This window comes from Eptatretus burgeri, chromosome 16 (assembly GCF_056783735.1).
Source record: "Eptatretus burgeri isolate ZD-2024b chromosome 16, Ebu_testis_v1, whole genome shotgun sequence".
In the NCBI taxonomy this organism is placed as follows: domain Eukaryota; kingdom Metazoa; phylum Chordata; class Myxini; order Myxiniformes; family Myxinidae; genus Eptatretus; species Eptatretus burgeri.
This window is the reverse complement of record NC_140976.1, coordinates 7,201,084-7,215,662: the sequence shown is the minus strand read 5'-3', so window position 1 is coordinate 7,215,662 and position 14,579 is coordinate 7,201,084. Positions and strand designations below refer to the sequence as shown.

The window sequence follows — 14,579 nt, the reverse complement described above, 5'->3', positions numbered from 1 at the left end:
TCACAAAGCACAAACTCCTCCATCACTCAAACTCTTCTCAAAGCAATACTCAGATCTTCAATATACACACACGTTCCGAATGAAATACCAATACAAACCCATGGATTGATGAACTGCATCACCAAGGCAATGGACACCAGGTTCCGAATGACAGGTTCGACCTACGTGCGGCACATGATGCGAAGCCAGGTGGACAGGTGCCAGACTAATGAGTTTAAAAATCATTTTAAACATGAATCTAAAGCTCGGATTGGAGCTTGTACACAAGTCACATGGAAGTAGACACCAGTGTTCCGAAACACAAATTACAAGGACAACAGTACCAAAAATAGACAGACAATCACATTGAACATGGGATTTAAAACAGGGTTCCCCATATTATAAACCAGGGCTTCTGAACAGAAACACTCACAGGCCAAGTTGCCAGGACACTGGATAGAAACAAACATTCAAGCTGGCATGACAGGAGCAAAGAAGAAGTGTAAACACAACAACACACCTGGGCAAGGTGATGGATATTCTCGCAAATATCAAACATCGGTAAATAAAGAAAATGTGGATCAGAACTGAATCACAGACAGATCCGTCAGGTCGCTGCATTTGGATCAAGTTTAGGTACCGTACATACGTAAGCTTGTTACACCTGCACCGGATGCCATCAATACCTTGAATAACAAAGGAAAAGCCATCAAACCAGCAGCTCTCAAAGTGGTTGGTTACATCCGCACAAAAAGAGTACAACCACGGAACCTTAAAACCCAACCCCATGTGGTACAACCCCAAGACCTAAACCAAACATGTGCTACAACCCCGAGACCTAAACCGAACCCCATGTGGTACAACCCCGAGACCTAAACCTAACCCCATGTGGTAAAACCCCAAGACCTAAACCCAACAACATGTGCTACAACTCCGAGACCTAAACCTAACCCCCTGTGGTACAACCCCAAGACCTAAACCTAACCCCCTGTGGTACAACCCCGAGACCTAAACCTAACCCCATGTGGTACAACCCCGAGACCTAAACCTAACCCCATGTGGTACAACCCCGAGACCTAAACCTAACCCCATGTGGTACAACCCCCAGACCTAAACCTAATCACATGTGGTACAACGCCAAAACCTAAACCCAACACCATGTGGTACAACCCCAAGACCAAAGCATCACCACATGTGGTACAACCCCAAAACCTAAACCCAACACCATGTGGTACAATCCCAATACCAAAGCATCACCACATGTGGTACAACCCCAAAACCTAAACCCAACACCATGTGGTACAACCCCAAAACCAAAACCCAACACCATGTGGTACAAACCCCAAGACCAAAGCATCACCACGTGGTACAACCCCAAGACCTAAATCTAACCCCATGTGGTACAACCCCAAGACCTAAACCTAACCCCATGTGGTACAACCCCAAGACCTAAACCTAACCCCATGTGGTACAACCCCGAGACCTAAACCTAACCCCATGTGGTAAAACCCCAAGACCTAAACCTAACCCCATGTGGTGCAACCCCGAGACCTAAACCTAACCCCATGTGGTACAACCCCAAGACCTAAACCCAACAACATGTGGTACAACCCCAAGACCTAAACCTAACCTCCATGTGGTAAAACCCCAAGACCTAAACCTAACCCTATATGGTACAACACCAAAGACCTAAACCTAACCCCATGTGGTACAACCCCGAGACATAAACCTAACACCATGTGGTACAACCCCAAGACCAAAGCATCACCTGACAATATCTGCTGCTCTTCCTTTGCTCCAATTGGTTCTTCTGACCACGTCCTTGTTAAAGTGGACATCTCTCTGGCTGTTATCAGAGAACCACCTCACCACCGTCGAGTCTGGCATTTCACTCAAGCCGACTGGCAGGGTCTCCGAGCAGCCATCAAACTTACAGACTGGTCTCCTATCACTACTTTCTCAAACATCAACTCATCCTGGGAATTCTTTCAAAGAAACTTGCTCTCCCTCATGCACAGATTTATCCCCTCTCGTGTTCAGTTGTCTTACCCTTCCTCCCGCCCTTGGTTTACTGAAGCTTGTGGCGAGGCAGTTGTCCTGAAACAACTTGCCTTTGCCTCATGGAAAGCAAACCCAACTGAGGGCAATCTCAGTTCTTTCCACAAAGCTCGGAACAAGTGTGTATCTACCCTCAGGAGAGCCAGAAAACAACATCTTTCTCATCTCAAGTCTGAACTCTCAAACCTCTCTCCCTCCTCAAAATCCTGGTGGCGTTTAATCAAATCTGTTTCTGGTGTATGTTCCCCCTCCATCCCTCCCTTACCTCAAATGGCCGCACTGCTGATTCCACACGTGATAAAGCTGAATGTCTAAACTCGGTGTTTGCAGCTAAATCTTGTGTCCTAAACCCATCACTATCTCTACCCACTTTACCCAGTCGCACCCAACTGTCCCTGGACTCTGTATCCTTTTCTCCTGACAAGGTGGAGAGCTTGCTTTCAAACCTCGAGTCAGATTCTGCACCCGGTCCAGACGGCATCAGCCCACGTGTCCTCAAAGCCTGCTCTTCTGCTCTTGCTCACCCTCTCTCTGTTCTATTCACCCTCTCATTTTCCCAAGGTCATCTGCCATCTGCTTGGAAATCTGCTAACATCACTGCCCTGCATAAAAAAGGTGCAAAAACAGATCCCTGTAACTATAGACCAATCAGCCTTCTCCCAATCATCAGCAAGGTTATGGAATCCATCATCGCTTCAGACATGAAATCCTTCCTCTTCTCCAATGGCTTGATTTCCAATCATCAATTTGGTTTCAGACCAGGTCACTCTACCCTAGATATGCTGCTACTGCTCTCCCATCAATGGATGGAGGTCCTCAATGCCAGACAGGAAATCCGAGCCGTATCCCTGGACATATCACGTGCTTTTGACACAGTCTGGCACCCTGCCCTACTCACCAAACTCTCTTCCCATGGTATTCAAGGCCATCTCCACTCATGGCTCGCAGACTTCCTCTCCTGTCGCAGTCAACGTGTGGCCCTAAATGGAGTTCTTTCATCCCCTCTTCCTGTGCAGGCTGGAGTTCCTCAAGGTAGCGTTCTGGGCCCTGTTCTTTTTCTGGTTTTCATCAATGATCTCTCGGACTCTCTGGAAAATCCTCTATTTCTCTTTGCCGATGACTCCACCCTCTGCCGTACCATCTGTCATCCCTCAGACCGGCAAGCAGCAGCTTCTTCGCTCACTGCAGATCTGGATAAAATCACAAACTGGTCCAACACGTGGAACATGTCTTTCAATCCAGACAAATCTCACACTCTCACTATGTCTCTTCGAAAGGACCGTTTAGAAAACCCCGGCATCCAGTCTCTCAACAATCCTCTGGAAGAAGTCTTTTCTTTCAAGCTTCTGGGTCTCACTATCTGCCATGACCTTTCCTGGGAAAGTCACATTTCCAACCTTGCCTCAAAAGCCAGTCGCCGACTGGGAATCCTCCGTCGTGCAAAGTCCTTCCCTCGGCCCTCTTGAGCTCCTGACCACTTACAAAGCTTTTTGTCCGTAGCCTGATGGAGTACTGCTCTCCCCTCTGGGCTGGTGCTCCTGCCTCCCACCTTTCTCGACTTCACGCTGTCGAAACCAGGGCTTTAAGATCATTGGCATCTCCCGCAATGAAGCTGAGTCTTTGGGCCTCTCACTCAATCACCGCAGGTTGGTCGGTGGTCTTTCTGTCTTCTACCGAGCTCCTTCTCCAGCCTTGCCCCCCTGCTCTCTCTGCGATTTGTCCCAACCACATTTCCACAGGGCGCTCAAGGTCCGCCAACAACCCCCTTCTGGTAAAACTACCAAAATCACGAATCACTGCTCATCTTCACTCTTTCATTCCTCTTTTTCCCGCCTTTGGAATAACCTTCCTCACTCTATTCTTTCCCATTCTTCTCTCCAGGCTTTCAAGAAAGCTGTTCACCCCCACCTCTTATCTTCCCCCATCCAAATCCTCGATCTTTTCTACCCCGATAATCCACCCAAGCACACTTCCTTCAATTCTCCTGCTTTCCTTCCTGAAAGTCCCTGTAATGTCCATCTTCTCCTCGCCATGTTCCCCGTCCCATCCCCATCCCTCTCCCTTCCACAGTTCACCTGTGTCTGTTCCCCAATGATTTGTCCCCTCCACTCCCGCCCCTCTTGTCTCATGCCTCCTTGCTGTGAGTTGTGTGTTAGCTCTCATACGAGCCTCGACCAAGGTATACAAAAAAAAAAAAAAAAAAAAAAAAAAAAAAAAAAAAAAAAAAAAATCACCACATGTGGTACAACCCCAAAACCTAAACCCAACACCATGTGGTACAACCCCAAGACCAAAGCATCACCACATGTGGTACAAACGTTCGTGACCAGAAATAAACTTCAAAATCCAATGAACAAAAACAAAAACAAAAACAAAAACACTTCGTTGTTACCAAACACCAACATGGACGTTGTAAAGTAAAAGCAAAACCCGGTGTAATCCACCATTATGAGGCTGTCATTCAGATCATTAAAAATGAAGAATAGTTCACCGGTCCGTTACAGACAAAAAACAAACAAACTCAAAACAACAACATGGCGCGCGGGAAGCCATGGGACACGTTCCAAAGAGTCTTCCGGAACTCCCTCTCACAGGGCGAAGCACACGCCGTTTGAAAACACGAGCACGTGGCACCATCGCCGGGACCACGTCGACCGGGTCAACTCGGAAACTGGACCGTTGTGGGTGCACGCGTGGGACGTATCTCGTGCACGGCCGGGAGACCACATCGGCCGTTCTCAAAGCGGTCTTTATTTGACCAAGACCCTGCGGGGTTAAAAAAAAAAGGGTCTTTGAGGACGGGAAGAGGGTAAAAAAAAGGTCCCTCTACGGCAAACGACCAACAGGTTCGAGTCTTCACAAAAGGAGCACATAGTCCTCCTCCTCCTCCTGAGGACCAGTCACGTGTCGGACGCACAATCCGGTGTGACCCTGACAAAGGGGACCATGTTCGGGTTACGAACCGTTACCAAGGAAATGACCACACGGCGTCCAATTTTAATGGGACATCCCCCCCCCCCCGAACATGCTCGCAAGAGAACATGAGGAGCACGTCGGGCACAGCGGAGAGCCGTGTACCAGCACGGCGAGCCGAGCATGAAGAGCCGCTCCACGTGAGAGCGCTGCGAGCGGAAGGGAAACGGCGACGTAAACAAAACAGTAACAGGTAAAAGGCGGGGAGAACGACCCACAGCCATGGAAACGGGCACCGAGACGGCACGGCGGGCACGGCGGCTCGTACCTGAGGTCCTGTCGCAGAGTCCGGAGAGTGTCCGAGACCGTGGTGCCCCGCCGGCACCCCGGCGGCGATCGCTGCCGCTCTTCCCGCCGCTTCCTCTGTGTCGTTTCGATGCCGCCGGGCGGGCCCGACGAGGCGGGAAAACCGTGCGCACGTCAGCGGCGGAACGACGAACGACAACGAACGTGCCCGAAGTAAACGCAAAAGCGAAAAGCAGGACTAAAATTCCTCGTGAAATCGCGGCATAGCTGTAATAACGGCGGTTATAATTAATTTGACGCTAATTAATGCAATCGAACGCTCGATGGCGTCGCTTGGTTTCCCGGTTCGTGAAATGGCGCCTCGACCGGCGACGCTGAGAGAAAGAAACAAACTCCAAGCGAGCGCCTCACGCCTCGGCAGCGAGCGCACGAACGCCGAGCGAGAGGAAATCAAAAATAAAAGCACTTTTTCTTCGCCGACGATTTAGTTTTTTTTTTTTTTTAATTACTAAAATTTAAAAATTTGAAAAAAAGTAACGGACGCGACGCACGCGCCGACGGGCGGGAAGCAGCCACGCGCACAAAATGGCGGCACGCTTCTTCTTCTTCTTCTTTTTCCTCTTCCTCTTCTTCTTCTTCTTCTTCTTCCTGATCCTTACGGCCTGCTCGTTGAAAAGTCTGAGGAGCGGCTTTCTCGACCTGCATCATTCGCTACAATCTCGTCCCTCTGACAACGGGATCGAGTTGGTGTACGGAACTTTGTGCGGCGCGTACGTTAAGGGTCCTGCGACTTGTACGCGCCCGAACAGGCTGAGGAGACGAGGCCGACAAGCATTTCCGTCATAGAATCGAGTAAACGAAGCTTTTCATCGTCCGGTGACGTGAAAAATGCCAACGCGACTTGGAAGGCGAACAACATCGAGAGGAATCTCCTCACTCCACACGAGAATCGTCTCATGAACTCCTCACCCTCACCTCACCGTCTCACCCTCACCCTCACCCTCACCCCCACCGATGGTTAATTGGAAATGGATTTTTAATCGAAGTAAACGCCGATGTCTTATCTGCACTCGATCAGTCGGCTTGCTTTGTACACAACACCCGATCAATATTAAAGCGTGCACGTCACAAACCCCGCCAGGTAACCAACTTGGTGGACAAACGATGGAATCACACGTGCCTGTGACGTCACAGTCTCAGTGCACAAGTTCTCGTGTATTTGATCCGAGGGAAGGACCGTGAGAAGTTGTTCATGAAGTCAAAGTGGACTCGACTTGGTGCGGACTAAGTGACCAGTTAATTAACGATCGAGGGTTAATGTTGGCTGGATTTCTGGCTTCACAATGACTTTTAAAATGTTCTTCATCAGAAAGAAGAAGACGATCTGATTGAAAATTTAAAGTCATTGGCGAAGCGAAAAGGGTGCAGGAGCACTTGGTCAATTGATCCATTGTACATGGACAGGATCGTTGGATCTGTAACCCCACCTTCCCCCCAAATAATCTATATATTAATACTGAAGGACCAATTTTGTGCTCCTCCGAGCGGTCGCGTCACGTTTTTCTCGGTACTGTGACCTGGACTGAAAGAAACTTCGTACCTGTAAGAGTACATCGCACATCGTGGCAATAGTGAACTTTCAACTCTGAAGCAGAAAACACTTTTCGTTGAAACGGGGGCGAGGAGTGAAGAGGCGGGGCCGGGGTAATTAAATTTTTGGGCGGGGGTAAGCAAATTGAAGGCGGGGGGGTGGGAGGCGGGGGGAATGGGGCAGGGGCAGGGATGAGTAGGCGGTGGCAAGCACACCCTGTCCAGTCCATGTCCCTCGAGTGTGGGTGAGCTGGTGAGGGTGATTGAATCCGTCTGACGGGGTTTCGGCTAGTATATAATAATGGTGATACAGGTGAACCAGGTCCCATAAAAAAAATACCTGCATCTAAACAGTATAAATGTTGAGAGCAAACTCCCATAACTTTGGGAAAAAAAAAAAAGAGAAAAAAAAAAGGGGGGTGTGAAGGAATCCATCTATTTATTATTTACATATACGTACTTTATGGAGCAGCGGTACCGAGCGTAGTGGTGTGCGCCTGTAATCCGGCTACTCGGAGGCTTGGGTTGGAGGATCGCTTGAAGACGGGAGCTCTGCACTGGGCCGCGCTATGAGAGGGTGTAGGGCAGCCCAGAATCATGGCGAAACCCAATCCTTATCCCTGTGTCGTAAGAGGCGACCAGGGTTGCGTCAGGAAGGGCATCCGGCGTAAAACCTATGCCAAATCAGTATGCGGATCATAACGGATGATCCGCTGTGGCGACCCATAACGGGAGCAGCCGAAAGACGAACAACAACTTCATGGAGCAGCGAAAGCAAGAGACATACCACTATGACTCCAGCATCCTGCAGATATAAAAAGGAAATTGTCCAAAAAAAGTTGATGTTTTACATTGTACGATTGATGAAATCAACTGGATACACCCGTGGAAAACGTAACACAAATACAAGGATTTTTAAATTTTATTTTAAAGTTTGCCGATTTAAAAAAAAAAAATTAGCAGGGCACTCGGTAGAGCGCACAACTCCGTCCGAATTCAGATCTTCACTAAAATCTAATCAGTTCGTCCTAGTCACACAACCCAACCTGTCCACCAACTTTCATAAAAATCAGTCCACAACCTTTTGAGATAGCCTGTTCATAAACAAACAAACAGGGGTAAAAATAACCTCAATCTACCTTTGGTAGGCAGAGGTAACAATGAGTGAACAGAGAACATTTTCATTCCCTTTAACCTCACCTCACAAATCCTGGGACCCCTAAGTATACACTTGAAATGCAAAAAAAAAAAAAAAAATCTTCAGAGATCAAGATGAGTGCGAGCGCGACAAAAGTGGATTTATCGGGAAAAAAAAAAAACGCCAACATTTCCAAAACAATGGCAGCAAAAGATTCATGAACAACTGGAACCCCAGATGGAATGAACCGAGAAATGTTCACCTGGTATCGACAAAACTGAAACCAAGCAAGCACGGGGCGTCCTTCCCTCACCTGACCAGCCAATGATTCGTGGCTTACTCACTTACTTAATAACAGCAAACCGAATACGCGGCTTCCATCAAGACCAGCCAAAAAGTTCACACTGTTTATCTTGAAAAGTCACACAGGCTGTTTTCTGGAGCGGTTAAACAATATTCAAAACTTGAATGTACGTGAACAAACTACAACCATCTTCACAAATAGACACACCAAAAGAAAGAAGCTGCGTCGTTTTGAAGAAGATAGGCCTCGCATCCAGCATCAACTCGACACAAATCCTCCATCACGACGGGAGAACACCGTCCTTTCACAAAAATTTGAATAAAAGAGCTTTTGCACATCAAGAGGTAAAATGTGGTTTTCATCGTACAGGTTCATGCAAGTCAAATCTTAACCTTCGTCATGCGTCATGCGTCTTCTCGTGTAGTCGAGAGTACGAAATCGAGATCTGCGAGTTTTCTCTTCTTTTCTTTCTGGAAAGCAAGTTCATAAACCAAGAAGAGCACAAGCAGCGATCAATCCATGCATAGTCAAACTTTCCTGGGGGGAAACAACGCAACTTCAACAGTTGACAATCGGGCTTTAAATGTCTACAAGTGTGGATGACAAACATGCATACGACTTAAATAAACCTACAGCGGTGACTTGGAAAGCCTTTAAACAAAACCGAGAAGAAACAGCTCTGCCGGAATAAAAAGAACACCCTGATTGTAAAAAATAAAAAAATAAAAACTTCAATTCATCAAGATACCAAAAAATAATAATCAAAAGTACTCCACGTATTCGTACGTGCCAACACGTCCTTTGGCATTATCGAGTGCTCGAGGAGACACAAAGGTTTCCAATCAATGATATTCAGCCAGATCCACATTTTGCCAAATGTGAAGTAGATTTTCTTGCAGCTCTTGGGTATCAGTTGGAAGAGGTCGACTTTTTCACAGTGTAAAGAAAGGTTGTTGTACACCAGCAAGGAACAAATCAACTGCAAGATGGTGCCAGGAGCCATACATCCAGAACCACCCTTTTCCTGGAACAGAGGCAACGGGCTGCAGCGTCTTCCCTGGGTACCATCGAGTCCCCAAACGTCTGAGGACATTAAAAAAACGGGTGCTGCAGAAAACTCAAACTCTGCCAAGTAATAGGCAAGACCTGCAAATAAAATCTATTACCCATTTGGAAAAATCTGGATCCTGTGTTGTCACTTGGCAAATCATTGTTTCAATACCTTTAAAGATTCAAGAATATTATGATACCGAAGCATCTGCGACCAGATGCAGTCAGACTCAGTGGTGTAATGGGTAGAGCATCCGCTCCGAGTCTGCGAGGTTGGTGGTTCAAACCCAGTCCATCCGTCCGAGTCATACCAAAGACTAAAGATGGTACGTGCCGTTTCTTTGCTCAACACTCAGCATTTAAAGGATAGAGCATGGAAAAACACCGCTGCTTGGCATCCGGAAGAGAAGCAAATTCATCCCCGATTTCCCTACTGAGTGTGGAGAAAAGTGAGGCCGTAAAAAAAAAAGTCTCTGGGACACTGCTCTGGGAAATGACATCACTTTCTGCAATCTCAGCAGCTGTGTTCCTCCTGATGACTCCATCTTTGTTCTTTACTTCTTTGGGTTCCTTCTTGGTCTTCCATTTCATTATGTTTGTACCATATCCTGATGCTGTGTGGACTGCGTTTCCCCGTTGACAGACCTCTGGTAGCTTGTGCATGTCACTGCATTTGAGCCTAGGGAACAACTGCTGAAATCCATCTGGATTCTTCCTGACAACTTTGTTCCTTTCACATTTCTTTCCAATTTTTTTTCAAAATTCTCTTTATTCATTCTCATTCTTGCCTTTTCTTTCACTCTCTATTCCTCTCTTTCATTATCTATCTCTCAAAGGAGAAGTGAGTTCTTGCAGAAATTTTTCTGTAAAGCCCACTTGGCTCCACCTGGATGAGTTTTGAGGGTTGTGGAGTAGCGGCTGAATCCCAAGTCCAATCCAGGTTACTCCCGATGACTCTCGATCTTTGCTCTTCACTTCTTCGGGTTCCTTCTTGGTCTTCCATTTAATTTGTGCAAAAATCAAGTGTGGTCTCATTCATCCACCAGCATGTGCGCAATTTGTCTCACAGCTCCTCCATTAGACTAATGATCAATAATAAGAACTCAATTTCACGATGTTCGGAGCACAGATTGCCAATATAAAGCTAATTTACAATCATAGCTGGTCATTTTATTTTGGTATGGCATTGTACATAGATTATACAAATGCACACAGCACAGACATATTCTGGTTCTTTTTCGGCATCTGAAGGATTACATTTTCAAAACAATTTTCACAATGAACTCCTTAATCTCCAATGCCACGAAGCATGAGGACACGTCAAAATTAGCACTCAAAAATCTACTTTTCAAAAGTGAACGAACAGCACTTAAATTCCTCACAATGAAAACAAGATATAAAGTAATAAGACTAGAACGGCACTCAGCAGAGCTCATACCTCCACCAGGCCATACAGTTTATGTTTTGTATCCTTCCAATAGGCCGGATCTGAATCCAGACCTGAACAAAAATCTAATCGGCTTGTTATTGTCACGTAGCCAACTCATCCACAACATTTTGAACCAGAAGGGCACTCGGCAGAGCGCATACCTCCACCACGTAATGCCTGATCCACGAGAACATATCGGGCCCAATACATTTTTGTAATATCATGCTATACAGTACTACATCGTTTTTGGCACGATCGCTCAATGGTGAAGAATCTGTTTTAAAATTAAATAATTCTCGCATCCAGATCTTCACTAAAATCGAATCAATTCATCCTTGTCACACACCCAACTTGTCCACAAAATTTAATCCAGATCCATCCACAAATTTTTGAGATACACTGCTCACAGACAGACAGAAAGGGGAGAAAACATAACCTCCATCCACCTTCGCTGGTGGAGGTAAAAATCATGCTCTAAATGGTTTTTGGCACCATCTCTCAATGGTGAAGACTCACTTAAGGAATTAAAAAAAAAAAAAAAATTATCAGATCCACATCTGCATTTTCACCAAAATCGAATGAATTCGTCGTTGTAGTCATACACCCAACCTGTCCACCAAGTTTCGTCCTAATCCATCATTAACTTTTAGAGATATCCTGCTCACAGACAGACAGAGACAAACAAACAGATAAAGAAACAGGGGTGAAAACATAAAGATGGCAGAGGTAAAAGCAGACTATTTATGGTGAAGGACACATTAAAAACTTTCCCACAACTTATTTCAGCAGATTAGTCCACAGCCTTGGCACAGAAGAGCAGTGACAGCTTTCATGATGTGCTGAAAGCAGATGCGTCAGGTCCCCTCTCATGCCAAAAAAACAATCAGTGAAAGTAGCACGAGGCAAATATACCACAAAATGAAGCGTGTTTGAAACAAAATAAAGTACATACAAACTCACCAGGGCTGAACACAGCCGATGCAATGCACCACAACGAGTACGTACATGCACTCTGTTGGAGATGTACCAATGTCCTGCACGTATACAACAAGCTCATCCATCATGCAAAGAAAATGGTTTAAATAAAGTACACAACTCAATGGACAGAACTTTTAATTTTCTGCAAGAGATCGAGGATTATGGAAGAGCGAGGTGACGGAAGATGCAAAATGCAATGAACTGACGATACGGCCATGGTTGGACACACAAAGCGACGGAATGAACAAACTAGAAAAGAGAGGTGAGGAGAGGCAGTAACCTGCAAATAGGCCCTTCATATTTTCAATAACCTTTGTCTCTTTTCCTGTAAAATTGTGGGGGGGGGGGGGGAAGCCTTCTTCTTTATCATCTTTCACATGCAACGATTTAGCTGCGGGTAGCATTTGCTGGGGACACCAGGATGAGTTTATAGCTGGGTCAGGATTCAAACCCAGGCTCGATATTTGAGGCGAGTGTGCGTCCTTCTAGGCTACCCTGACAGCTACAAGGAAAGCCTGTGGTGCAGGCAAAGATGTTCCTGAGAGAAAATTTCCAAAGGCTGGAAGCATCCCATCAATCCTTCCATGCCGTACTACGAATTTATGACACACAAACAACCTTCTGTGTAACAAAAATAAAATAATGAACTACAACGGCACTGAGTTGAGCACAGACCTCCGTCAGGCCAAACAGTTTACATTTTGTATCCAACCTATAGACTGGATCTGAATCCAGACCTTAACCAAAATCTAACACATATCTATATATATATATATATATATATATATATATATATATATATATATATATATATATATATATATATATATATATATATATATATATATATATATATATATATATACACACACACACACAAGCCGGTAGGCGGACATGGGTAGTCGACTACCCAATAGAACCTGACGCAATGAACCCGTTCGATGGGGAATGACCTGAGGATCAAGCACAAGAAAATTCATGATTCTAACTTCAAGGGTTAATGCTGCAGATTGCTTTTTCATTAAAATACCCCCACATTTAGAGGTTTTTCGGCCGTTGCTCGGCAATGGAGGGGTCCATAGCAACGGTTCTTTCTCACACATAACTTGGACATACCATGAACCTACCATACCAGTTTCATGTATATCTGACTCATAGTCTCTGAGATATAACGAACTTCGTTTTTTTATTGTTTTCGACCAGGGTTCATTCAAAGTCTATCTTCTCCGACAGTTTTCATAGGATCCGGCTGGAAATTTTTGACAATATGGCTGAATGTACTGCCCACAGTCGCTCGTGGCCCGATTTTTGAAAAAATAATTTTTATGATTTTTCAAAAATTTCAAAGTCCCGTTGCTAGGCAACGGTAGTGTCCATAGCAACTGTTTTCATTTGCACACAACTCGGTCAAGGTATGAACCTACCAAATTTCATCGAAATCGCCATTGTATTAACAGAGCACTGGACCGAACAGAGGGACAGACAGACAAACATATTGACGGAAATACTGATAATAAGGGTAGATCAAATTTCAAATTTTTTTTTTTTTGAAAAATTTTTTTTTTTTTTTCGACTGGATCGACAACCCAATATATATATATATATATATATATATATATATATATATATATATATATATATATATATATATATATATATATATATATATATATATATATATATATATATATATATATATATATGAATAAAATCGTTTTAAGCCCAATCTCTCAATGCTGAAGATCACTTTAAAAACTAAAAAAATTCTCGTATCCAGACCAGGATCTTCACCAAAATCTACTGGTAATCAATTTGCCCTCATCACACCCAACCTGTCCACCATGTTTCGTCCAAATCCATCCATCACCTCGAGATATCCTGCTCACAGACAGACTGACAGGGGTGAAAACATATCCTCTGTCCATCTTCAGTGGTGGAGGTAATAAATAAAATAGGTAAATCAAATCAAGCCAGTGTTTAACCAAAATAAATAACAGCACTATAATAATCAAAGGGCAGAGGAGGTCCTTGTGACCCAATGGCCATCCATATCTCGTGCCCAACTGCGTATGCGGACGTCCTCCTGCAGTTGTTACTTTTTATGAGGAGGTTGGTAGCAGGATTTGCACTCTGGCCACCGCAAAACACTTCATTCTGCAAAACATACAAAAGGCATGAACAAAATAATCTGAAAACCCACTCCGTGGGAGTACCTCCTGTGCAGCTGCCCTTTGCAGGGCAGCTCACCTGATGACGGGATTGGGGCAAAGCCTTCGGGACCCCCAATCTTTGGGGATAGGAGGGAAACCATGGGGTAACCTTCCCGGGTCAGATTGCGGGAGAGTGTCGGGGTGGTGATGTGGTGTCGTCCAAGAAAGTGGACGCAGCGACGCGCTGCTCCAGCGCATGCTCCCATACCTGACCTGACTATACTAGTCCATGCTGAATACATGGCATAGACAATAAACTTTTGGGGGACCAAAGCTGGATAAGTAGTGACCATTGTACAAATTGCTCACTGGCACATTGACATCAAACGTGTTTGTCATCCATTTTTACAGGTGAACACAAACGTGTCCAAATCAAGGTAACGTCATGTGGATGCTCACTACCGCGCAGTACACGATACGGCACAGCACATGGAGTGAGAGGGATACAATGTTCAAGGACTCGTACCGGAGGAAATGCCAGCACGTGTCAAAACCTTCATGGAGGTTTACAACCCTGAGCTTACAGGAAAGCACTCTTTACTTTTAAGATTCCTTACTCAAAGCTCAGAGCAGTAGATTTTTTGATATGGAGGGAAATGACGAGACGTGCCTCATTTGGTGCGC

The 14,579-nt window shown here is 45.3% G+C and overlaps 1 protein-coding gene across 4 annotated transcripts in view; it reads right to left on the bottom strand.

Annotated features, from left to right (window-relative positions):
- LOC147010421 (dual specificity tyrosine-phosphorylation-regulated kinase 1A-like) overlaps positions 1 to 6,222 on the bottom strand; it is a 55,240-nt gene extending 49,018 nt beyond the window's left edge. The window contains exon 1 of one of the 4 annotated variants that reach the window (XM_085859608.1): positions 5,279 to 6,222. Coding sequence is in view for 1 of the 4 variants with exons in the window: in XM_085859610.1 (XP_085715736.1) it covers positions 99 to 102 (4 nt within the window). In the remaining 3 variants the exon portion in view is untranslated. Of the gene's footprint in view, positions 1 to 98; positions 120 to 5,278 lie in introns of those variants that run through there. The other 3 variants (XM_085859611.1, XM_085859610.1, XM_085859609.1) reach the window with 3 other exon arrangements.
- Between the last annotated feature and the right edge of the window lie 8,357 nt (positions 6,223 to 14,579).